At 40.1% G+C, this 26,697-nt stretch overlaps 1 protein-coding gene across 5 annotated transcripts in view; it reads left to right on the top strand.

Moving 5' to 3' along the window:
* Nucleotides 1-26,697, top strand: part of col15a1b (collagen, type XV, alpha 1b) — a 71,862-nt gene that overhangs the window by 5,096 nt on the left and 40,069 nt on the right. For 4 of the 5 annotated variants that reach the window (XM_033651274.2, XM_078172931.1, XM_078172932.1 and 1 more), the window contains exon 1: nucleotides 23,534-24,289. The exons of the other annotated variant lie outside the window; for it this stretch is intronic. In XM_033651274.2, the coding sequence (XP_033507165.2) occupies nucleotides 23,911-24,289 (379 nt within the window). In that variant the 5' untranslated portion in view covers nucleotides 23,534-23,910. Of the gene's footprint in view, nucleotides 1-23,533; nucleotides 24,290-26,697 lie in introns of those variants that run through there. 5 annotated transcript variants of the gene reach the window in all.

Here is a 26,697-nt window from a genome sequence, read left to right as displayed (position 1 = left end):
GAAACACTGAAATGTCACTGGTTTCTGTTGTTGTTGTTTGGGTACACCGTTTCCATAGTTACTGTCTACAAAGTTGACCATGAATCATTTCATTGTGTATCTGTTCCTTGCTGTCTATGCTTTGGGTGAAGAAGCATACAAAGAAAGTCTTTTAAATAAGCCAGAGGATCTAAAACTTCCTTTACTTGAAGAGAGTGTTAACAATCTGTTTATGTGCACACTTTCTGGCTGTTTTTTTGAGACATTTACATGCGTTGTTATCGCCCGCTCTACATGTGAATACACAGAGCATTGCTACTTAGTTTTCATATCCAACACATTGTCACTCCCACCTCATCACGTTTGGTCAGATTTCGACGACTTTGGGGTGAGACCAGGTTGTCAAATCAAATAAAGTATTTGGGCGTTCAGTTTGGAGCTGCAACTTTTGATTATTGTTATAGTCGATTCATCTATTGATTGTTTTCTCAATTTATGAATTCATCATGTCTTTAAATGTCAGAAAATACTGAGCAATGCAGGTATCACAGCCCAAGGTGAGGTCTTCAAATGCCTATATGAATAGTTATTCAGAATACTTTCCCGTATGACAAAGAATAGCAACATTTGAGAAGCGAAATCCAGCAAATATTTGGCATGTTTTGCTTGAAAAGAGACTTTTTAAAATGTATTATTAAAATAGCTCTAATTCAGTATAGTTGTGTCACTGGAGGAAAATCAAGCATTCATGTTGATACTTGGGCTGCAACTAACTTTTTTTTTTTATTGTTTGGTTTATAAATGGTGAAAAATTGTCGATCAGTGTTTCCCAAAGCCAAAGATCACACCCTCTCTCACCCTGTCTTGTTTGGTCCACAACCCAAAGATATTTAGTTTACTGTCATGGAGGAGATAAGAAATCAGGAAACATTCACATTTTAGAAGCTGAAAATAGAGCATGTTTCTTTATTTTTTTTTAAATCAACTGCTCAAACCAATGAATCAGATATAAAATTAGTCAGTAAATTTATTCAGTGTTTTTACCAGTTTTAATAGCCTCGGGGTAAAAACTTCCTTAACAACAAACACTGCAGGAATTCTAACCAGAAGTTCACACTAAGCACATGGGAGAAGTTTCAGCTGGTTGCCGTCTGCAATCCTCACTGCCAGATGCCACTAAATCTCACACAATGTTCCTTTAAACATTGACATGAACAGGGCCAGGTCCTGAATTAAACATAATTTTTAACAGCGGCCTTAATCTGTGTGATGGAAGTTTGCAATGCTGGTTTCTTCACTCACAATGTGACAAGAGAACTGTACTGTTTCTCATTTTGAGGTAACTCTCAGTAACTGGTGTGAAGGAAAAGGCTGAAAGTACACTGTTTCTCTGTGTGTTTATGCCCAGGTATGCTTTTGCATATTTGGGTCTGAGTCTGTGGCTACTGAAATTATGGTCCCTTTGCTGTTGGCAGATGGAGAGTAGGCCAACTACACAAATGTACACTCACCAACACTCTCTACCTTTAAGGATGAATCTGTCTGTTCAAAGACTAAACTACTAACATCATTGTAAAATACCTTTGCCCCGTTATCCATGTGGAGTTTTATGGAAAACACACCAACACTCCATATTCATTCCCACATACATGAACAGGACCCAATCACAAAACAACTGCTCCATAATGGTACTGGAGGCAAAAGACTCTACAGTGAACCTTTAAATAGAAATTTAAATGGAAGTGAAACAACTGCACTGCACCACTGAATTACTATTACTATTACTAATTATAATTTTTGCAGTGTACTCCATCATGATTTATCAAACATGGTTACTGTATCACCATTTCCCACAAACCTTTCTTTTCCTTTCTCCAATGCTGATATATTTTGATAGAGGCTGACCACAGGTTGTGTTACAATATTCTGCTGCCATTTTCTTATTTACCTTTGGATTGGAAACCCCAGCTCAAATCCCTCTCTCCTTCACTTCCCTCCCTGAGGCTGTGTGGATGTGCTGCTGAGCACCAGCTCTTTAGTCTCCAATTTGGTGCTCCCAACCAGTGACAACATATCTCAGGCAACTCAGCTCTCTGTGCCTGTGAAAAATGTGTTGTTAGAAAGATGTTGGTCTAACTTTTAAAATCTTTTACATGTCACACTGAAAGTGAGGCTGAAGCTTTTTACACATGCTTAAAATCAATTATTTTCAACACTTAAAATCCTACAGGTAATGCACAGTACAGCGCAGCTCTATTCAGCTTGACTCCCAATCTTTTTTGGATTTCAATTAGTGATAGTTCTGGATGGTACCTGGTATGTGCCACTTTTTTTGGTGCTACCTTGGTCAAGGTCCCAAGTGAGCTGAGCGATTATTAGAAGGTGGAGTTAAAACAATAGTTAGTCAGAGAGAACCATGACTAGTGCAACACAAGACATCTGCATAAACCCACCATTGTTTAGCCAAGCTACTGTCAATAGCAACTGCAATTTTTTTATTTAACAAAAAGGCAGACCACAAAACTGTGGTGATAAAGTGCAGACATTCCTCTGTTTGGTTGCCACTGAAAGGATCCGGATGGATAGAGCAACTCATGCTACATCACGTTGAAGATGATGTCAAGGCAGTTTTACATGGCATTGTTGATAAATGCAAAGACTTGAATTCAGAGACTGCAAACAACTTCTTCCTCTGGACATATTCAGACTCATCTCACATCTGTACCTTTGTAGAAATGTGTTATTGGATATGATAAAATACTTCCTCTGCATCTGTATCATAGATCATTCATAAAGAAGTCCTCACAGGGTGGGACAAGTAAGTAAGTAAGTAAGTAAGTAAATTTATTTATATAGCACTTCTCACAGAGAGGACTCACAAAGTGCTTCACAAGATAAAATACAAAAAATACAATAACAGAAACAATGCAAAATACACAAAACAAATAAAAAGTAAAGTGCAGCGAAATACAGAGATGATACAATGGACAATTAATGGAACGCATGCCTAAACAGATGTGTTTTTAACTGCTTTTTAAAAATGTCCATGGAAGAGGCCGCTCTCAGCTCAATGAGGCTCAAGTCTGAAGCTTAAGAAAGTTACTAAAACAGCTACGACAAAGACAGCCATGGCTGAAGGCATGATGTTTCCAGACTTTCCGAAATTGCATACATACAACTGTATATCCCATTATCATGAACACGATGTCTCAGGATGAGGGAGTTTCTTCAAATTTGGCACAAATATCCACTTAAACTTAAAGATGATATGGTTAGATATTGGTGGTCAAAGGTCAAGGTCACTGAGACTTCACATCTGTCCCATTCTCATAAATGTGGGACAGAGTTTCTTAAAATTTGGCCCAAACATCCTCTTGGACTCAAGGATGAACTGGTTAGATATTGGTGGTCAAAGGTCAAGGTCACTGTGACAGCACAAAACACATTTTGGGCCATAACTCAAGAATTCATATGCAAATTATGACAAGAGATCACATAAATGTCTAATAGGATAAAATAATGAAATGATGACATTCTCTATCAAAAAGGTCAAAGGTCAACCTCCGCGTGACATCATGTGAAAAAACACTTTTCTGGCCATTATTCGACGCCGTAACTCAAGAACAGAAGACGACAGTAATATTCGAAGCCCACCTTGAAACTGTGCTGACAGTATAGATCAGGGGTCTGCAACCTTTGCCATTAAAAGAGCCATTTTTGACCAAGAATAATTTTAAAAAATCTGTGTGGAGCCGCAAAACATGTTTGAGCCTTATAATCAAGGTAAATAGCCTATTAAGTCTAAATTAGCGTATACTTATGGTCTAAATAAGCATTTGTTAATATGTTTTACCACAAGGTGGCCACTGTGCAGGGCACTATTTATGATTATTTGGTACTTAAATTTTGCAGAGCTGGCAGTGAGAGCAAACAAATCTGTCCTTTACTTTTTTGGATTTGGCATCCATAGCTAACCAGACACTGCTATCGAGGTTCATCAACATTTGGATTCATAGAATGAATTTCCATAGAACTCTTTTCTCAAAGGCTCAAGGAGCCACTGGACTGGGGCTAAAGAGCCACATGTGGCTCCGGAGCCACAGGTTGCCTACCCCTGGTATAGATCTTCTGTACTGCCAGGTTGAAGATGTGTGTGAAGCATTCATGTTTCGCCTTTTATTAAATTCCCTCAATGACTTTTCTACATATATTATATACATCTGGACAGACATGGATATAAACTGCAACTTGACTGGTTGGTGGAAGCATATAAGGTGAGGCAGTTATTGTAGATACTAACCTGACTAATAGAGGACATAATATGCTGATAACATCACTATAAAACAAATGTCCCAGGTCCTCTTAGGAGTTGTACTGCGCCTGTACTCAACAGATACACAAACAGAGACACAAATGGAAAAATACCAGACTGCAGAGCATATTACGTCTCCAGTTCCAAACAATAGTGAATTTTGTGGTGCGACCTCAGTGGGTGCATGTCAATAGATGGTACTCTGCCAGAGGGACAGTGGAGCGAACATGAGATAACATTTTCCTGTCACAATTCTATGAAGGTTGTCTTTCATTCCAGACAGCTCACATCGAATGTGTGAAAGAATTCCCCATTACTGTGCCTCCCATGTGTTTCATTAACATTCGTATTGGAGGAGGAGATGAGCCGATGCGAGAAGCTCTAAGAGGTTGTTTGCTCTGAGAACGACACTTGCAGCTGAGCAAACACCACCAACACCCCACATGCACACACACACACACACACGCACACATGCACACACACACACACACACACACACACAGTTTCACATGCATGCATAATCAGGACATAAGCGGATGTAAATAGTCCAGCAACTTGTATCTATGATACCACATATTTGGAGAAATTGATTGACTGGCTTGGCCACTTATTACAGTAAGCTTGTTTGAGGACACTGTATGTAATAGAGTTTACAGTACTGGTAGAAACTTTTCTTCATTCCTGGAAAATGTTTCTTAAATTGTGAGAATGCAACTTTGCTCTGACACAGTACTAGTTTTTATCTACCTTAATTAAATCAGCCTAAGTTCTTGAACATCAGAACTGTCCCTCGGTTCTACAAAAGATGTGATTAAACTGTAATATTCTGACTATGATATAATATCAAGAATACTGTTATAGTCAATTTTGAATAGAATATGCCATGATGTAATAAATCTATTGTGTTGTCATATATAACACATTTGTTAAAGCTGGTAAAACCTGCCAGTCTCTAGTTTGTTTATGGCAATTATCAAAGATGTGGAAATCAAGATTTGATGAAAATAAAAAAAATAAATATATAAAAAAGACTTGCAACTAATCTCGGACTTTAATACCAGTCACAAAAGTAACGTTTATTACAAAGGTAATGTGTTACAGTAAAATATTACGTTTTAGCAGTAATGAAGCAATAAAACACATTACCAACAGAATTTCGGATAATATTATTACATTTACAGTGTCACATAGAGCGTTACCACCCAAAATAAACTGTTGATGGTTTTCATTTTTCATTCATCCAAACTGCTCCACTTCCGCCAGTGCCACCATAAAAAAACATCCAATGCATATTGTGCGTTATTATGTCACCACAGACTGCATCATAGAAGGGTGCCGGTGCTCAACACATCTGCGTCATGCTGTAGGCTACTGTACATTGTCATGTTCAGTGTGTTTCCATTAATATAACAACGTACAACGTGTCCCATTCTGCTTTTGGGTCTTAAGGCTGCCTGAAAGCAGCTGGGATAAGAAGTTGGCCTCCGGTTTGTTTTTTTCCTCGTCCCAGTGATCAGCACATCTGGCCTGGGTGATGTTAGTATATGTTGGATATGTTTCCATACTCGTCCCCTACAACTGCAGAGCAACATCAGCACACAGTCCCGTTCTTATGCATAACTCTCTCTCTCTGGTGCTGCTGTAGCTGCTCAGTTTATTGGGAACTGGCAGGTGGGTCTTCCAGCTCCAGTGTTTTAATTTGCACTTTTAATAGTAACTGACTGACAGGCCAGTCGGTTTGTTACGCTAACCTCAATATTTGTTCAATGTGTTTCATGTCATAGGCTCACACAAATACTCATTTATATCTCATAATTATCAGACTTTGATCCTCTACCTGACCCTCCCTGTGTCCAAGGCTATTCATTTATTTTAAAAGGCCTAGGCTATTTTATCACTCTTTATCATTTTTTTCATTGTAATACAAAGTGGTAATCACTGTATGTGAATGCATGAATGGGTCAGACCTGTGCAGCACTGGATTTGAAATGAACTGAAATAAACTGAAGCTTCTGTTTTTTGATTACCTGCTGTTAAACAACATGATCCTCATCAATCAACATCAGTTCTTCTGAGCTCATTTTGGTGAAAGTAACGAAAAAGTAGTGTCATAAGTATTACTCTACACAGAGAGTACAGTAATACAAGAGAACCATGACAAAGTAACATTACATTTCTGAGCACCAGTTGGAAAGAATTATACCAAATATAATTTTGTCTGCATACAAAAACTATGCAGTGGTCAACAAAAAACAAACTGCAGTATGAAAAATGTGCAGGTCAAAGATTACAAATGAAGACAAAACAATTTACACCAAAGAACGGTAAGTTGAGGCTAATATTAACATAGCAAGATAATGCTTAGCTAATGTAAGTTTAACAGCTAAGTAACATTTTAACATACTTGTTTTAACAAATAAATACAAACTGTAAAAAGCATTCATGATTTTTGTGAACTAAATAAATTGTTACTGTTTTGATAAAATGGCATTAGATTTTGTGAAGAGCGCATTATGACTTGTGTAGGACTCGAAACTCAAAGTTTAGGACTTGTGACTTGACTTGGGACTTGAGTGCAACAACTTGTGACGGACTTGTGACTTGCCAAACCACTTGGTCCCACCTCTGGCAATTATAGTATTCTCACATTTAACGTAGTAGCAATTTATTACATAAAAGGTTGATAAAAGTAAATAGTTCTCAGAGGTTTGAAGCAAAATAAGGTCTTGAAAATATAATCAGTGATTTGAAAGCTGAAGACTGTTTATGAAGTGGCAAAACAAACAAATGACAATAACATGGGGTTAGAGATGTCACTGGGCACCATATTTTACCACTGACATCATTTCAGTGTACCTGCCTGTCTAGACCATTGCACTGTCCCTCCTTGTCCAGCTGCATCTCAGCAGGCACTTTTCTTGGGAGGAAAAAAAACATTGCTGAGCTGCACACTGGATGACCTCTTTCTTTCTGTCTCTGTGATTGTGTATATCAGGGGATGAAGTAGGAGGATGGCAGGGGGTTGGGCGGGGCAGGATGGGGTGAAAGCCAGGACACGATGTAATGGAAACTGTCCCTCTGCAGATGTCCACCTCTGACCAACTAACAACTCCAAACAATGCATTCTTTTATCTCAAATATGTTGTAGGCCTTACAGTGTGGCATTGAGTGAACTTGTGTGTGTGTGTGTGTGTGTGTGTGTGTGTGTGTGTGTGTGTGCATGTTTGTGTTTAAAGTCAGAAGTTCATCTGTAGTGTTAACCAAGTCGAATGGTTATTGCCGTAACAACGTGTGGAGGGTTATTAAGGGGTCAGCTCTCATGTTGCAGAGTCAATGCTACAATCACATGCTTCTTATCATACGCCTAATTTAACTTAACTTCACGAGTAAAATTAGACATTTGTCTTTTGCATGTCTAACAGCTACCAGACCACCAGATCCTCACAGTTGGCAGCTTACTTTCATGATATTTAAATTGAACTTTAAAGCTGCATTGATAGATTAAATGGCATCATGTAATGTGTAAAGTGATGCTTGTAGTAAGAAACCCACAGAAAATTAGCACCCAACTCTGTATTTGCTCTCAGCTCTGTGGAGAGTTTTAGCGTTTTAGCGTATAACTTCTTGTTGTGGTTTTATGGCCTCATGAACTGCCACACTAATGTTAGCATGCTCGCTAGTCATGCTAGCGGTTGTGTTAGTACGTCTCCTTCCACAGGATGGACAGTTGTGCAACGCTTTGTACAACTCATTGTAAAATTGGCAAGTTATAGAGCAGTAACCAGAGTCACCAAAACAACCACCATGTCCTGCATTGATAATGTAGGTCTTACAGAGGACACATCAGGACGTGTTAGCATTCATGCTACAAAAGATATGTGGACAAATGCTTCCCAGACCACCTCAGTAAGTGGTAGTCAACACTCTCACCATAATAACTTTATATAGTGACATTTTGTTATCCTTTTGCGTTGCCCCTGAGTCACAGCGAGAAAAAAAAGGAGGGAGAGATTATTTAAAAAAAAAACAGGAAAATCCAAGGCACTCTTCTTTAAATGTATAGAAAGCCTTTATTCAAAAAATGGCTGTTTCATTTAGAAAAAGTTAAAACATGATTAAAGTGGGTTACAGCCAGAGATTATGTAACTTTTGAAAAATGTTAACAAAATCTTCACTTATAAAAATATAAATTTAAATCCATGAACAGCAAAAGGATCAGTTGATCACTTTAATTCACTGGTATGTTTTGCTACTATAGCCTTAACCAAGATAAATAATGGTGCAGTTTGCTGACTTCATGACTCTTCTACACGTGTGCTACTTGCAGGCTACACTGTGGTTTAGTGTTCATGATGATCCCATGATTGTCACTGGTGGCCACATTGTTGCCACTAGTCAGCTAAAGTTACGTTGTCATGGTTTAAAGCAATGTCAGTTGAGTTTTTTTTTTGGCCACTGCCGTGGGGAATGGAGCTGTACACACATAATATTACAACCCTACCTACTACTCCCCCTTTATCTGAGATGAAATATCTGGCTCTTACACTGCTAAAATACTCCACGGTGCCCACCATCTAGTTGCTAACTTTGTAAGTCTGCTGTGCATGCTTTATCAGAGCTTTTTGCTGAAAATGGATGCTTACAGTGCATCAGCCAAAAACAAGATTAAGGGCTCTAGTTTCCCGACGCAGCACAGGGTGGCGCAGGGTGGCGAACCCCGCGCAGAGCTAGTTTCGAGCAGCGCAACCCGAGGCGCGCTCAGTTTGGTAGTTTGACAGACCGAGTTGCACTGAGATGGGTGTGGCAGCGCAGCAGGGGGAGGTGTTGACAGATGCAGCTTGGCGCAGTGACAGTTTCATGCCAAAATTCTTCGCCGAAGGTGCGCTAAAAGCTCGCCAGCTGAAACCAGGTCTACTGTCAGCGCAGGCGGAGCGCACCCGGTGTAAGCCGAAGTTTGGCTGACCGGCAGACAGTGCGCTCACGTCACCAAAACCTCACAGGCAGGTTTCCAGAATATCAGGCACATTAATAATGCAATAAATACCCAAAAAAACACTATTCAATGCAACTATCTGCAATCAGCACATAAATGTATCTCTATATCGACTGTCCCATCACATCTGATATCAGATTTAAAGGGGACTGGCACCGTTTGGCACGTTTGGCACGCGTAATGGAAACCCAACCTGATTTGATTAACACAGCTGCAAACTAATGAGTTCACATCCCTCTCAGCCAACCACAAACAGCCACAGCATCAGATAGGGAGTATATATTCAGCATCTGTCATCTTAGAAAAGTCAAAAAAAAAAGAAACAGAGTGAGACTGCGAGAGAGAAAGAGAGAGCGCGCACACGAGAGAAACGCAACATTGATTTACAATTGTGGTGACCTCCTCCTAGGCAACCTTTGCATCATCAGCCCGTGGAGGTCTGCTCGCAGTTCCGTATATTCGGACACTGCGAGCTTGGACCTCCCGGACCAAAACATCAGTTTCCTCCTGGGAGAAGTTTGGCCGTCTGACGCTGCTGCTCTCTTCTGCCATGGCGAATTGAGTAAACTCTCATTACGCCTTCGCGCGGCGCATTTAAGGGCAAGGAGAGGGGCTCATTTGATTGGTGTGATGTGTGTAAAACCCACTCCACGCCTTCTCTCCTCCCTCTTTCCGACTTGCGCAGGTAGGAGGGACGGAGGTGGGAAAGAGGAGTGGCTGCGCCAGGCGTGCCAAATTTGCAAAATCCGCCTGGGCACACCCAGTTGGCGAAGCGCAGGTGCGCTGCGCCCCCGCCTCGCCCAGTCTGCGAAACTAGAGCCCAAAGTGTCAGGCCTTAAAATCAAGACTCTGAGCTGAATAATGCAAACATGTGTTGTAGAGTTAAGGGGATAACTCTCTCTGGGTTCTGTCACTTTGAGCAACTCTTAATTTAGGAGCTAATCTATGAACTTGATTCAATAATATGGTAGTTTATAGTAGTGTAACATGGCACTGTGCATGCACAATGATGCCTTTGGAGAACCGCCTTCCACAGGAAGGTCAGAGGTCACAACCCGGAGATTCTTGCTGAAGGACACTACAGCAGGGTAGTTGACAGCACAGGTCCTTTAAACATCTTAAGTCATCTCCTTCATGCACAGTCTGTTTATTCAGTAACATTTAGATCATCTGTTAAAAGAATCTGTTCAGATAATGAAGCTGAATTTACCTAAAACCACATTCCCGACTTGTCTCATCAGCTGTGTTTCTATCTGAGGCTTATTTGGCCCCATGACTTCTCTAATGTAATTGGCTGGATGTCAGTCATTATCCAAAACTATGCTAATGTTAGTTATGCAGGCTTTCATTAAAAGTGCACAGGTCTGAAATTGATTTAAGAGTTAAGATACACAGGGGAGCTGATTAGCGGCACTTTCCTCTCAGATTCCTGACATGTTTTTGAATGACAGCTCGAATTGCTCCAAGTGCTTCCCTACCAGTACAGCATGTTTTACAAGAGGATGTGTACATGGCCTCTGTGGCAGAGGCTGATGGCTGTCTGCTGTCAGTCAGCCCAGGCCTGGTTTTTAATTTGTTTATTTGATAGGATCAAGCCAGTGCACAGTATAACATGACTTGTCATTCAGCACGATGCAATCTAAGTTCTGCTACTCTACTGGCTTTGAATGGGAGCTCTGACTGACAGTGGAACACATTCACAGATTCACAAGACCAGATCTTATCCAGAGAGAGATCATGTATGCAATATCGAAGTTTAGCATCCATGTCTCTGGCTACTTTTTCTGTGTGTGTGTGTGTGTCTCTGTGTTTGGGTGTGTGTGGGCAGGTCACTCATTGGGTTAATCCTACCCCGGGGTCAGACTCTCCTTCCGATAACCTCTCTGACTCCCAATTTTCTCTCCTGTTTTCTTTTCTCTTCTTGTCCTCTGTTCTAAAGAAGCCCCTGTCTACTTCTTTTCTCATCTCCTGTCCCTCCCTTCCTCTGCCCATCCTCCCCCCTGTTCCCATGCTAAAGATGCATTGGTCACAAAAAGCCTTTAATAAGTATACTTAAAGATTATATACTAGGGCCACTATTCCTAATAATGATCACAAAGATGACAGGGATATAATGATGATGGTTAACATTGCTCCTACTGATGTTTCTGCCAGTCATTACAACCTAAATCATCAGAATAAATGTTAGCAAAGTATGTTTCTGCAAACAGTTGTGCATTTAATATATTCAATTTGTCAGTTATTTTCTTTATGTTTCAAGCTTTAATTTTATGTTGTGACAACACTGTGAAAGGTATACTGTGGCGGACTGTCAGCTACTGTTTGTAAACACGCTCGCCTGTGAAAGTGAAATGAAAAGCCAACCCCAGATTCATTCTTGTTTGGCAATTCGCGTCACTATATTTGCATCTTTTTCTGCACTTCGCCACCGTAAAGCACGCTCCTCCTTCTCTCTTGCCAGAGTCCTCTGCTCTGTTGCATTGGTTGTATGTATGTATTGGTTGTTCCAAGATTTAGTCACGTTTCAGTGAATCAAAGGATATTACAGTTCCTGATACGCCATTGGAAACTAATGTGGCACGCAGGTAATCCACCTGTACAATGACTGGCAGGATTCTAGTTTGGCTGGTGCCCATTTCTTTTCCATCTTGTCCTTGATGTTTGCTGATGTTTACATTTAAAACCGTGACCTGGCTAGCTAGCAGCTAGGTAGATAGAAGTCAGCAGGGGAGTAGTTTACAGACTGGTAGAGTTGATTTCCTCATCCCAATGAGCATCCACGTCTATGTTGTAAAAAAAACCTTTGCCCTTCCTCCTGCCTATTATAGTCATGTCATCACCACCTCCTCCTTGTAATACCAATTTATCTATCTTACATGAAATCAAAATTACATCACATAAGAAATGCTGACATGATACGTATGAAACACACAAATGTAACATACATGTGATTTGCAGAAACATACATTTTCTACTGGCAACTGGGCTGGATTCTACTACTCATGACAACAAAAGGTGTGACAGGAGAAATTCTTAGTCAGATATTTCTACAGTCAGGCTTTAGTGGCTCCATTCATTAAATTCACACAGACTGTTATGTTTTGGCCCTAATGATTGGTTGTTTGTACTTCGTAAGCAGAGAACTGATGAGGACTGATAGATTGTAATTCACATTCAGGCCACACCGCCCCTTTGCCTGCAGGTAGTCCCTTTGTCTTCGCAGAGGTTGGAGGTTGAGCTAGAGGTTAAAAGAGTGTGTGACCGTGTGTGTGTGTGTGTGTGTGTGTGTGTGTGTGCCCATCTAACATCATCTCTGACATTCCAGGAATTTTTCTGTCTCCCACCTGCCGTCCTGGACACAAAGGGGATTCAATCAGAGAGACAGGTCCTGTCCCACTCATGCAATCACCACTGAACCTTAACTGTGTGCAGAGAGCACAGCTAGAAAGTGCTGCTGCCCCTCAGTGATGTAGATGTAAATTACAAGTTGGGGGAAACTAAGATCTCCATTTGACAAATCAGACTTTTATGTGATTACATTTAACAAACTAACACCAGATATACATTTCTAAGACAGTTAATGTGCATTTTTTTGTTTTTGTTTTTTATGTAAATACAAAAATGTATGATACTTTGTTAGTTTTTCCTATAAGTTATGAATGAATAATTTACGTTAGTGGGGAAAAAAAGGGAGAAAAGTTGAGTTAAGTTGCTACGCCATCCACTACACCCATGCTTACCACAGATTTTCTCAGATTGTTCTTTCTGTTATTGGGCAAGTTCAGAAATTTAAACTTGGGGCTTTATTTTCCTGATATCTATCTAACTTGATCACACCCAGATCACAGCCACACATTTTTAGTACCTTCCTGAAGCAGTTTGGTTAAGAAAGCAGCCACCTCTATTATGAATAAATTAGTTTATTCTGGTTTTGGCAGAGGTACTGGCTAAACAGTCATGTTATTGGTGCGTATCAGTGGCTTTATTAGCAGAAGTAGACTAAATGTGGATCATGACTCACCAGTCTACATGATGGTAGTTTGGTTTTCAGTGTCTGAACAGCCTTTCTTGGCTGTTCCTTCTAATAAGAGTTTATAAATCCACGCCCAACATTTCCTGAGTGAACATGGCCTAGAAATATGAAATAAAAACACATCGTAGGAGGAGTGGAAGAGGAGGGGAGGAAAGGAGGGAGGGGGAAGTGCATGAGAAAAACAGCTTTACAACACAGGCTTCATTGACCACTTTCCTAGTGGCTATAGTGTGTGTGAGTGTCTGAAAATGTGTGGAATACCGTTACCTGAGAACAGCTCCTCTCTGTTGACCTCGACAGCCCACCCACCCTCATTTCTGCTTTGGGGTTGGTTAAGAGTACGTGTCAATCAAACCTACTGGGGAATGGTAAAATATACACTTCACAGTCACACACATACACAAAAGAAAAACAACACAAAAGCCCCTTTGAGTGGCACAGATGATCCCGTGCTTGTTTGACAGAATCAGTAAAATATCTAAAGACTTAGGCAAATGCATAAATTTAGCTAAATGAATTAATTAGTCATTAAAAGCTAAAACTTAAAACAACATTGTTAGCATCTGTAGTGCCCAATAAATGAGTTCTTGTATTGTTCTGGCACCAAAACACTGGCCACTGAGCCAAAACCTCTTTCGCTCTAATTGGCAGAGTGGACCAACTCGTACACTCAAAGGCACACGTAGGACTTGCAAACACACAAAAACAGAAGTGAGCTCACTCTTATGTGATAGCTTTGAATTGGACAGCTAGTCAGACTGTTACAGAAATTCTACCAGCAGGTAGAGTAGTAGTAGTAGAGACTAGTAGCCATTATTTCTTTATCCCCCACAGTTTATTTGTTTTAGTCTTGTAGATCAGCCTTTTAATTTGGTGCAGATACACTTTTTGACTAACTTCTGCAGGCAATGTTAAACAAATGAAATATTTCATTTAGGCAGTGATTTCCAACCTTTTTGAGTACCTACCCATGTTTTAGTGTGTTCATTTAAACTGGGTGTTATGTAATACTATTACTTAACATGGATTTTGTTGCAACCATTTTTTTTTCATGCAAAGCAGTGAAATTTCAGTGTGTTTAAGTTTGAGCTCTCTTTTTTCTTATTTTTGGTAGGTTCGGTCAAATTTGCATTCATACTACTATCACCATCCATCCACTGTTACCACCCATATACTAATCTGTATATTTTGACTATTCTTCTCTTTTGAAAATTTGTTGTCAGGCGCACTTAGTCTCAGCATGTGGTGTGAAGCTGTAATTTATTGTCACCAGGGACCATGCCCTTGTTCATGTGTGTGTGTGTGTGTGTGTGTGTGTGTGTGTGTGTATTTGTACATGCTGTACAGTAAGAACCAAAAAACATATTGTAGCAACAAGATGAGGACATTTTTGCAAAGTGAGGACGTTTTAGCCGGTCCTCACTTTTAAAAGGGCCTGTTTGAGGGTTAAGACTATTTTTTTTTGGTTCAGGTTAGAATTAGGTTTAGGTCAGGTTGGTAGAATTTAGTTGTGTGATGCTTAAGGTTAGAGTAAGGGGCTAGGGAATGCATTATGTCAGAGAGGATCCTAACAAAGATAGACGTAAAAGAATGTGTGTATCTGTCTGTCTGCAGCTTATCTTGCAAACTACTGGACCAATCAGCCTATTTTGTGTGCACATTTATGACTGTATGCTCAAGGACTTCTCATGCTTGCAGTGATATACAATTGTTGAAAAACCTGTTTTACTAACTGTTTTAAACTGGCATCATTAACTGCTGACTCCTCACCCCTCTTAACTTGCCAGTAAGGGCAGCAAGTTCTCCGGAAATCAGCTTGGCTAAAAACAACAAGCCATAGCTAGTCTCTTGCAGGCAAGCACCCAGGAACAGCACCAAACACTGAGGCCAATTTTACATTGTGGTCTATCACATGATGCCATTAGGCCCATTAAGACTTTTTTCCATAGACACAATCCCTGCAGTCAGAATCTGTTTCATTCCATCACATTTCTAAAGTCTTAAACAGCCACACAGCTAAGTAATTTTATCCCTATGCAAGCTAGCAGAGGGCTAAGATTAGCTCCTCAGCCAGCAAAGTCTCTAGTGTGCTTGCTCTATGGGCCCCATGATGCAGAAGAGTTGAGTAATTATACCATGGAAATCAAGCCCTTTTTTTTAGCTTCAAGAACCACCTTCAAAGCTGTATCCAGTTCTCTTTATACATCCATGGTTTCAGAACACATTCTGACCTTTGTTGTGGCTCAAACACTGACATCAATAGAAAATTTCAGTCTCGTTTTAAACTGCAGCATCTGCAGATTAACTCCGTACCCAGAATGTTGTGACTCACTAAAGTTAGGTAATATACATGATGAATAAATCCCCTTTTTTTTATCTTCTCCCTCCGTCTTGACTTAAAGGGGACACTGAGGGACAATTCCACTGCACCGCACAGCTCTCCATGGTTGTTGTGATTTGGTCATTTTCACTTAACATTTCAGCCTCAACCATTATTTAGTCATTAATAGGTATTTTCATCTTTTTTAATTGTGTTTGTTATTGTTATTTCCTACTTTGTTGTGCTGTAGCCTACAAACTAAGTAATACTGTTGAAAGTCCAGTTTAATAGTGCAATAGTTTAATTGTACAATAGTACAAAGATTTATTTCTGCATTTTAGTCATTACAAATACATTCATCCTCATTATTACATTGTTGTTACATTGTTACATTGTTGTTTTTTCCACATACAGTGCCTAATTCGTGTTAATTCTTCTTAAACACAAATATGTTTGTACACCAAACCATTTATACTTTTAATTAGCTGAGCTGTGGCACAACCTTTTCACCATGTGACACAGATGCATCATTTCAGACAAATTTTATTCAATATCAATGTTTACAATAAAAAACTATGTTATGTGATGTGATGTGCATATCCTGACTCAGTTTAAACCATGGGCTGGTTGGTTTGAGCTATTCTCCACTCAAGTCTTCATGCATTACTGTTTATGACCACTAGGTGGTACCAGAGTGTAAGGCTTTGGTACAGGTTTTCCTTTTATTGCCCTGTGTTTATGTGTCCAGATAATTGTGTCTTCTCTGTTGTGCTGATTTTGCATCAGACAGTATGAGGTTTTTCCCAATAATAATGTAAAGCATAACTGAAGTATAACACAACTGATTAAAATATAATGTAGTCTGACACATAATGTCATATGGACACATTTCAGCTGGTCCTGTGGTTTCCCCTCTGTCTCCTGAAGCCACTTAAATTGTTATTTATGTGAATAAATTCATGGGATCTCCGTGCGATTGGCTGTGACAGTAAACCAATTAGAGTTTATTGTTGGGGCGGTTGCTAGGTAGAGCAGGAAGTGAGAGAGAGGTGAAGGGTGAAGGGGTTACTCTTCCTGGAATCCAGAGGCCCTAAACGGGGTCACCATGTATAGAAAAAAGAGGGTCTGAAAACACACATAGAATGTGGCAGCTTTTCATCAGCTTTTAAACATGAAAGTGGCCACTTTGTTTTTGTTATTTGTTTACACCATAATGCCAAATAGAGGCTGTGTTCATGATCACTAATATCCTTTAATTTTATTCATACCCTTGAACATGGCCATTGGTCCTTGTTTAGTAGGTAATGACTTTGTGACCTTCTATACATTCTACCACTGCTTAGAAACAATAGCCTAACATCCAAAGCACTACTCATGAATTAATTACTGCTAGTCAATTGTTTTATATTTTTTAAACATTACAAGGTTTTGCAATGATTTACTTTTACTTTATCTTGTTATTGTGACAAAATGTGACAGCATGACGTTACATAAAACACCTTAAAACAACTTCATGTTGACTTTTGGTTTCACACAGGACAAGCGTACTTGGCTCCTGGGTCAAAGTCCTGTGTTAGTTTGACTTGTCCACCATCTGAACCTCCTTCATAAGTGGACTTTGTTGCTCTTTATACTACATGACCTGACTTTCTCGTTTGCTCCCATCCTACCATGGAGGACAGTCTATGAGTATTTTTCATGTCAAGTCAACAAGCCATGCCAGTATTGCATTACAAACCATTTGTGGGCCGACTCCTGAGAGTCCACCTCCAGGCCCATCCTACAGTGCATAGGTCCCATGGTCACAGCCTCCTGGCTCACAATCACGCGGGTTACATGAAAATACAGTGCATTGCTTTTCGTAGGTGTACGAACAGTGAATGAGAACAGCCTGACCTACCCAGCAGAAAGACAAAGTTAGCAACTAGCTGGTGAGCATGGTTAAGCACTGAGCTGTTAAAGAGTCAGATATTCTTCTTAGAAGGTGTTGGAGACCAAAAAAGAGATAAAAGGAGGATAAATATTGGAATTTCAATCATCAAGTGGCCCAACACTTGACAAAAAATGAATGCAAGTATTGTCTCATGTCTGCTGGATGTTTTAACTGGACACTGTGTGCTCACAAGCTTGTCATATCAGCCTATAGTCAGAATAGACCCCCTCAGATCAAAAATCAAAATAGATTCAAAATCCATAAAAGGTCCAAGAGCAGGGTCAGTGGTTGGTAGGAAATTGGAGGGCTATGATCTATCTGTGTGTGTGTGTGTGTGTGTGTGTGTGTGTGTGTGTGTGTGTGTGTGTGTGTCTGTTGGTATAACATACCAGGGGCCTGTATCACGAAGCGAGATCAACCTTTCCTGGGTTACCCAGACCTATCCTGGGTTGACTAACCCTAACAATGGCAATCAGGATAATCGGTATCACGACGCTGGATATCAACTCGGTAACTCAACCCAGTGTTGCTCTATCAAGAGCTGTGAACGCGCACGCAGCGGACAAATCACAATCATGAGAGAAGCGCAGCGTCACTGAGCGTCCTCACAGAGCGCCGTATGTGAGGGAGAAAAAAGTATTTCTCGTGAGGATCAGAGATTAATTCTACTAAAATATGAGAAGGAGAAAAGCAACATTACAGAAAAGGCCAACACCGTGACAGCTGCAGGAGGAGGAAACATGCGTGGCAACGCATAACGGGATGAATAATGTTTTTTTTAGTTTAGATTATTTTCACATAATGTTAAAAACAGACAGTATAAAATTTACAAGATTAAAAAAAGAAAAGTGCCGGAGAGGTTAGAAGCCACTAAAAGCTTATCAAAGAAATTCCCCTGTCAAAACATCAATGAAATCACATGATAGAGAAGGAAAAAAAACGGGTGAGGAAAGAAGAAATAGAGGAGGAGAGAGGGAAAAATCAAGACAAAACAAGGTAGCAAATAAAATGATGTGTAGGTTAAATTACTCATCACTGGTTCAAGTAGCTACAGTACCTGTACCTGAATCCCATGAAATCAATGCTGCGCAGATGAATTGCGTGTATTATAATTAACGTTATATATGCTACAATAAAGCTTAAAGCTGACGTCACAATTAAATCATATCAACACCAAACTGATAGTCTGAATAAAATCATCCTGATATTGAGCTGTGTTAGAAATTAACAGCTGCGCAAAAATATACCTAGTCTCCCTCTTCAAAAAACAAAAAGGAAAATCCCTCAAACATCATGAAGTGTAGACATGATAGGCTACTTTCCACATTTCCAGCAGCAAAGCTGTCAGTTAGGCCCATTATCTTTAACAGGGATCATTTCCTCCAACAAAACAAAATGTTGGCACTAATATATTAAGTGTCCGCAAATGATCAGTTTCTTTCTTATGAAGGGGTGGGATGAAATTTTGACTTCTTTCCACTCCTTTTTGAACAATCTTTTCATTGTCTGTTGTTGTTGCTTTCTTTTCTTTTTTAATGTTCAAAATAAACTTTCAAATCAAAATCAATCAAATGAATTAAACTTCCCGTCATGACTGGGCTGCATTTCTGTCAGCGGAGTCATTTTTTTCCGAACAGCTGATTGGCCAGTGGTTAACCCTGAAGTTACCTCGCTAAGACATTAATCCTGCTTCGTGATACAGGCCCCAGGTCTCACTGTGATGCAGTGTCAAAGTTGCCCCCAATCTCTGATCCTGAACTATTCCAACCCATCCTCACCCCCACTCCATCACCCTTTTATCCTTGGGTAATCCATGACTAATCAAGCCTCTCCCCCTAGGGGGTCGCCTCCCTCACCCTCTCTCTAAATCTTAAACCTATCATCTGGTCCATTAGAGACCACCCTATCCTTTTCCACCCACAACTGTTCCTGTGTTAGTGTGTGTTCTCACCAGCATTGCTCCCAGAGAGTGATCAAATTTATCCAGATAGTACCCACAACCAACTCCCCCCAAGGTAAGGCAGTTACTGTGAGGGAGAGAACAATGGAGTGAGGGGTTATGAGCATCTCTGATATCATGGGATGCACGTTTTTAGATTTATCTTAATTTGTGATGGGCATATATTGAGATTATGAACAATCCAATCAACAAGTCCTGATAATTTTCCACAGAGCTTAGACACAAGCAAAACACAAACAATGTGTGTTCAGTCAACAAGCTTTCAGCTGAGAAAACTGGGCCATGGCTGATCTTTTTTTCTGTCAACAGCCAATCAGATTTCCTCTTGCACACTCTCGGAAAATACCAACCCAATGACCGAGTCAATCGCTGTGTGAATAGCGTGTTATACGTGCATTGTGTGATGCTCTGATTGCATCTCTGTGGTGGTTACTAGGGATTTGAAACAGCAAGTCAAGAACTTTTGATGCTGTGTGGGATTGGCTGTACTATTTTTACTTTAATGAGTGACATTAACTCTTTAGTTTTAAATAGAAATAAATGTTATCCATTTTATGTAGTGATGGATATAACAAATCTACCCAAAATTTTTTATGTATTATTTTGTGTAGTCTTTTTCTATAAAGCTGCAATCTTTAAATGGCTGAGGTCTTGTTCATCTCGGTTGCTATCAGGGTAGTCTCTATATACAGACTCTACATTCAGTGAATGTAGAGTCTGTAGGCAAACCCTGGAGATCTTGCCTCCGGAAGAAGAGCGGAAGAGCCCTGGTTTCCGGTTGTAGGCTGTTTGTAGTCCCTGTGATATTGACCAATCACGTTTGAGCCGGCTGCAGTTGTTGCCAGGTTAAACGGTCCATGTGGTGAACTAACGAGGCGGAACATAATTGGCGTCACTGCAAACTCTGAATCCATTGCAATGGTTCAGCATATTTACTTATATATAAACGGAAGTCAGAAACAGAAATTCGCCTCCTCTGACCAAATCAAACCGCAATGCCAAAAAATCGGGGGTCTGCCCCCAGAGGCTGTATCGCCATCTGCCGGAAGTCAGACGCTGAATACAGCCAATGGGTTCCGAGAATGCTATCAGGGAAAGGCAAACACTGGTAATAAGCTCTACAACTGTCCAGACATTAGCAATGACTAGCAGGTTCTTCAGAATTATATAGGAGAATATATACTTGCAGTGCCAGTGTGTAACTCAGTTAGCAGAGTTTAGGTTTTATGATTATTGCTGAATATATACAAAGACAAGAGAAGGCTCATCACATTTTTTTCTCCTTAGCTTCACCTGCTCCAATTTCCCCACCTAAGAGTGATTTTGATTATCACCCGCAAAAATGTCGTAATGGCTGGTAGGCCTATTGTTTTCCTTGTGAGTCTGTATGTGTCACCATGGCACAATGTGGTCCTGGTGAAACCTGTTGTAATGGGCATTACCACATTAGTCAGTACATTGACAAGACTGCACCTTGGTCAGTTGCGTTGTTATTGCATTGACAAAAGTCTGTCCACAGACACACAGACAGTCAGAGTTTAAAGATAGGTGTGGTGAGCAGGTGAGTTGGAAGTAGGGGGTGGGAGGTAAGGAAGGGACCAAGCTGCATTATAATTGAATCACATCAAAATGTGCTTAGTGTGACCACGCCCCTCATCAGCCTGAACAAACACCTCCACCCAGTTATCCTCAGCAGCACTCCATCCTTCATCCTCCTCCACAATATGACAGAACAGGCATCCCTTTGTCATCACCAATATGGGGCCTCTCAACTCTCTCTGCCTGATCAGTGAGCTGCAGCAGAAAGAAAGCCCACACTTTATAAATGCTTCCATTCAACCTTTTGTGTTTAGTTTTTGTTTTTGATCTTAATTTTAGGCAGGTGACTTTCATTAAGCTAATTCTTAGAGTTAAACCTTATAATTGGTGAACATCATCAAACCTCAGCTTAGCAATGGTCACACTGATTTTAGAGCTAATTACAGTGGCTGTCAGTTGTTGTCATCACAGTTTGTTAAGAGCACAGTGACTGGCTCCTGTGTGAGTTTGTGAACAGGACGGTCTGTTGTTACTTGTCTTGGGTGAGAAAGTTTTTTTATTTTTTTTTAACCTGGACCCTATTTTCCTATGTTTTTGTGTCTGGGGGACTACTGGTTACAACAGTTTTTTAAACTGGTCCAGTATTGAGTGAGACAGTGGCAGCTGCAGTGGCGAAACAGGGTGCATTGTAATTGTTTACAGGCAATAGCGCACTGTCAATGTACATCTATTCAAAGTGCTTGTCTTAGCCACTGACAGGCTCAGATTGTTATTATAAGTGTCTGACAACAGTACAGAAAATACCTTACAGAGAAATGAAACATTCTTCCTTACCCTTTGCTAATTTCATCTGTTTGTTAATGTGTGTAACCAAGTCTTGTCCAAGAAGAGGAAATCTCGCTCTGAAATCTTGCTGACTTTTCTACATTGTCAAAATCAGCATAATATTCAGCCATGACACTGAAAATCTTTTAGACAAAATTAAGATGGGCTTTTTGTACTCTAACACAATAAACCTTTTCCCAGCACTCCTCTCTCCAACTCCTACATTTCCATCAGTTTTTTTTTAAATTATCTTTTAGCAGCAGCAGCAGCGGCAATCACACTTGTTGTAGAGCAAGACATAATTACATAAGATAACAAACAGACCAGCGAAAAGTAAGGAAAAACATTTATTTTCTCCATAGGGTCTTTTCCGTAATGTTGTCAGACACTTTTAATAACAAGCACTTTGAGTGGTCATAGATTATTGGTGCACAGTTGCCCATAGGGATTATACTGCAGCCTGTTTTACTGCTGCTGCTGCGGCTGCAGCACTCTCTCTACATACTGGACTAGTTTAAAAAATTGTTGTGTCCATTAGTCACTTAGATTGAAAAACATGGGAAAATAGAATCTATGTAAAAAAAAAACAGAAGTCTCCCTTTAATGGTTTGGCCCAGATAGGAGTTGCCTCTTTGATTTCGAACTGAAAGAGGAAGCTAGAGGCTTAGAAACAGCGTCAAACAAAGGAGGAGTAAGAATTCATATAGCCACACTGATTGAAATCTCTCTAAGAACTGTTTAAACATGAATGCATAATACATACATAAAAAAGAACAAATAGTGTCCTTCATATCCTCTTATGTACAAGTCTATCACAGATAACCAAAGATTTTAACAAAAATGTGAAAAACAAAAGATTAAAGGGCGGTGCATGCTTATGAATACATTTCAGAACAATGCATTTTTCTCCTTTTGGTAAGATTAAACCTACAATCGGTAAAATTAATATTAATAGTAAAATTACAGAGCAGTAAATCACTTGTTTATGGAACATGGTAAGCATAATTCCACTTCCAATCTCTAAACTCCAGTCTCCTATTGTGCACTGTATGGCCATTTGGTTAATACAAATAAACAACTTATTTTCTTAGTTTAGTTTCTTAAATATTATTTCTCTCCCACACTATTCTAAAAGTACTGTGTAGCTGGAAAAGGTAATAAGTCCCATGAGAAATGAGGGAAAACTCTTTGCCCTGGTGCCCTTATAAAGTAATCTCCCTGCCTGCACAGTGTTCTCAGGACTCATTGAGGTTTTAAATGGTATTTCATTTTATTTTTGACTTTAGTTAATGTACTTGAGGTGCTTTCCTTTTATACATTTCTGCTGTATTAGCAGTAAACACCCAATAGCAGCATTGTGAATGATGCAACTCATCATTAATTGGTGTGTGCCTGTGTATTAGACTTGACATGCTGTACATGTGGCATGAGGGGTGGACAAGGAGACCATAAGTGCAACCCAGAGAACACACACACACACACACACACACACACAGATGAGAAAAGAAGGAGGAGGAGGAGGAGGAGGAAGAGGAGGGGGAGGAGGGAGTAGTGAACTAACTAACTCTCTAATCTGCCTGTCTGAGAGAAAAAGGGAGAGAAAATCAAGTCTGCAGTGTTGTGAAGTGCCAGAGGAGGGGGAGTCGGTAATTACACAGGGAGGGAGGAGGAGGAGAAGTGGGAAAAAGAGAGAGATGTCAGGGAGTTACAAACAGAGCAAGAGACAGAGACGGACGGAGAAAGGGAGGACGTGACGAGAGGAGAAGAAAAGAAAGGAGGAGGACCAGAGAGGACAGGAAGAAGCTGAGAGTTCGTTACTTGAATATTTCTTGCACCACTGGAACTCCTGGACTACTGAGATTTACTTTGACACACTGCAGGACCCTGCATGTGCATCCTCTCATTGCTGGAGACTTAGCATTGCCCTGCCTGTACGTCTGCTGCATGTGTAGTTTTTGGTAGCTGCAGATAATAGGATCGGCGTGTTTGTACATACATGCAAGACATAGTCAGAGGATGGGAGCCCTTCGCCTCTGTCTTGCTCTCTTCTTCCTCTTCTCTTCTCCTGTGCAAGCCCAGTGGTGGCGTTTCGCGTGGCTGAGCCCTAAAACCAGCACCAGATCTCCTCCTACCTCCATTCCTCCCTCCATCACTGCTCCATCCATCACCTCCTTGGGCCTTTCTGACACCCCAGGGACAACACAGTGGGTGACAGAGAAAGCTCTAGAGGGTAGCACTCAGATAGAGGGGTCTGTGCTGGCTCCTACACCCAGCCCAGGAGTGTCAATCTTTGGCCACGGCACTGCAGAACCCGGGACGTTACGTCCAGAGGAGAACGCAGCTGGAGATGGCAAAGCCAAGGCCCAGTACAAACCACTAAAACACTGGAAGAGTGGTGAGTGTTAATATGGATGTTGAAGAGGAGGGCCAATTAAATTATAATAGTTTTCTTTGCCACACTCTCCCATTGACAGAATTCTAGCTCTAGAGTGAGTTGTAAATGTTTCATATTTAGTATTACAGATTAGAGAGGTTAGATTCCCACAGCGGTTTAATGAGTAGTTTCAAACCTGTAGACTTGTAACCCTTTAAAAAGAAGCAATGTCTACATGTCATCTCTCATGTGAAGCGGGATGTATATTTCTGCACTGAATTTTGCCGCACCTGTGGCATTGACTCTGCATAGATGCACACCCTACACTGTAGCCTGACGAGCACAGATCTCCTGTATATTTTTGTAAACTGAAAACCATTTTCCTCAGTGGAAACAAAGTTTGTATTTACTTTAATTCACATAGAAGAAACAATGAATTGTGAAGACAATAAAGCCCACACAGGATAGTATTTTTAGGCTTGTGTCTATTTTATTCTGGCTTCAGAAGTCCACAAGCCACTGGGCTAAATTAATGCCACAGGAAATGTCGTAGGCTTATGTTAATGTGATCAGCATGTTGTATATGTGGGGAGATCGTGTTTAGTAGGCTATGGGACAGTTGTTTTGTCTGTGAACCTTGTGAGTTATAATTAAGCTGAGATTTGTAATGTTACCTTTATTGATGCTGTTGCGGCTAAGCTGATTTCTGCAGTGTATAATATTACTGTATATGCTTATGCTAATAATGTAAGCATGCTGTATATAAAGGGAATGCATGTCTGGGAAAAGAAAAATTGTTTTGTCTGTGAACCTTGTGAGTTATAATGGAGCCGTTTTTTATACTTTTGTTTAATAATTGCTATTAAGCCATGTTTTATGTATGTTTTAGGTGTGTTAGTTGAATCAATCAAACTTCATTTCACCGAAACACAAAACAGCGTCATAGAAACCCCGACCAGTGTTTTAGAGGTGTAACTGCCTGTTGCTGCTGGGAACAGTGTTGATGATTGTGAACCAAGGCAGAAAAGTTGCAGGTGGTTAAACCAAAACAATGAGCTAAAAGATGCTAAAATGCTCTATAGAGCCGAGAGGAACTGCAGAATCAGGTGATATTTCTCTGTGGTTTTATGACTACAAGCAACCTCAAATACAGTACAGTGATTTAATCTATTGTTATTGTGAAAATATCAATTAGTGCACCTTTTACGCAAGATGCCGTCAACTAACAAACTGCAAGTATTCAACTGTAAATGCCCACAACACAAAGAGCAACTGTTAACACTGAGTATCAGTAAAGAAAATAGTGCAGTGTGTGGGGATTACACCCATGTTAACACATGATTTAAGGAAAACTGTTTGAGAAGACAGAACTTTTACTCTCTTCCGTCTTCCTCTCAGTATAACTGAGCCTTCATATTGACTAACTTAAGATTGTTAGTCTGTGGTTCAGTAGTTAATGCTGATGGGTTAGTGGTTCAGTTTTTTGTTAAATCATATCTGATGTCTTAAATGTTCTTTCATACCCCAGTGTTGGCTACAGTATGTCTCACAAATCAGAACAGAAGCCCTGGTTGTTATTCTTTCTGTAGCATGCTGGTATGTGACACAGTTGTACCCTGATGTGCTTTGCGTTAAATCTTTTAGAGTCTGAAAAATCCAGAGGGAGTGGGCCAAACAGCAGGAAGCTTTTGTGTGGCATAGCGGGGTCAAGGTGGGTTTAAAAGGTTATACGTGGCAACGGTGTGGGGGTTGTTAATATTGGTTTTATAAGCCTTCGCAAGCTGATCAAGCATCCATGTGGCCAACATGACGGGGATTAGGTTCAGGAGGAGGGAGTTAGAGAGGAAAAATGTGACGTGATCAGATGACTGGCAGACTTTGATTTGGTGACTGAGGACATTAATGCGATGACTAATGACTAAATGACTGATATACTATTTAATTGACTGACTGACATGTAACCCTCTTATTGATACTCTGCTTAAATAACAAATGAACAATTAAAAGATTTACTCAAGTGTTTATAGGAGTCTTTAATCAATCAATCAATAAAGTAATTAATAAATCATAAAAAAAAAATATAATCAGAAATAGGATATGTTTGTGTAAGCCATTTGTGTAAAATGTAAATTATGTAAAAGTTTTTACTCTGAAATCCATAACACATGATGTCATTAGATTGGATTTGACAACATACTTTCCTGGTGTTGTTACTCATTCGTATAGGCCTGTGTGTGTGTGTGTGTGTGTGTGTGTGTGTGTTTATCTTCAAACTAAAGCTGAAACGTTACACTTTACTTGAGTATTTTCATTATATTCAACTCTATACTTCTACTCCCCCTCAGTTAACAGGGAAAAAATGCAGGAGTTACTCCACCACACTTTTATTCTATTTGATCACTATAGTTACAATTTACATTTCAAAATAA

The sequence above is a fragment of the Epinephelus lanceolatus genome, chromosome 12 (genome assembly GCF_041903045.1).
Source record: "Epinephelus lanceolatus isolate andai-2023 chromosome 12, ASM4190304v1, whole genome shotgun sequence".
NCBI lineage: Eukaryota > Metazoa > Chordata > Actinopteri > Perciformes > Serranidae > Epinephelus > Epinephelus lanceolatus.
This window is presented reverse-complemented; position numbering and strand designations above follow the sequence as displayed.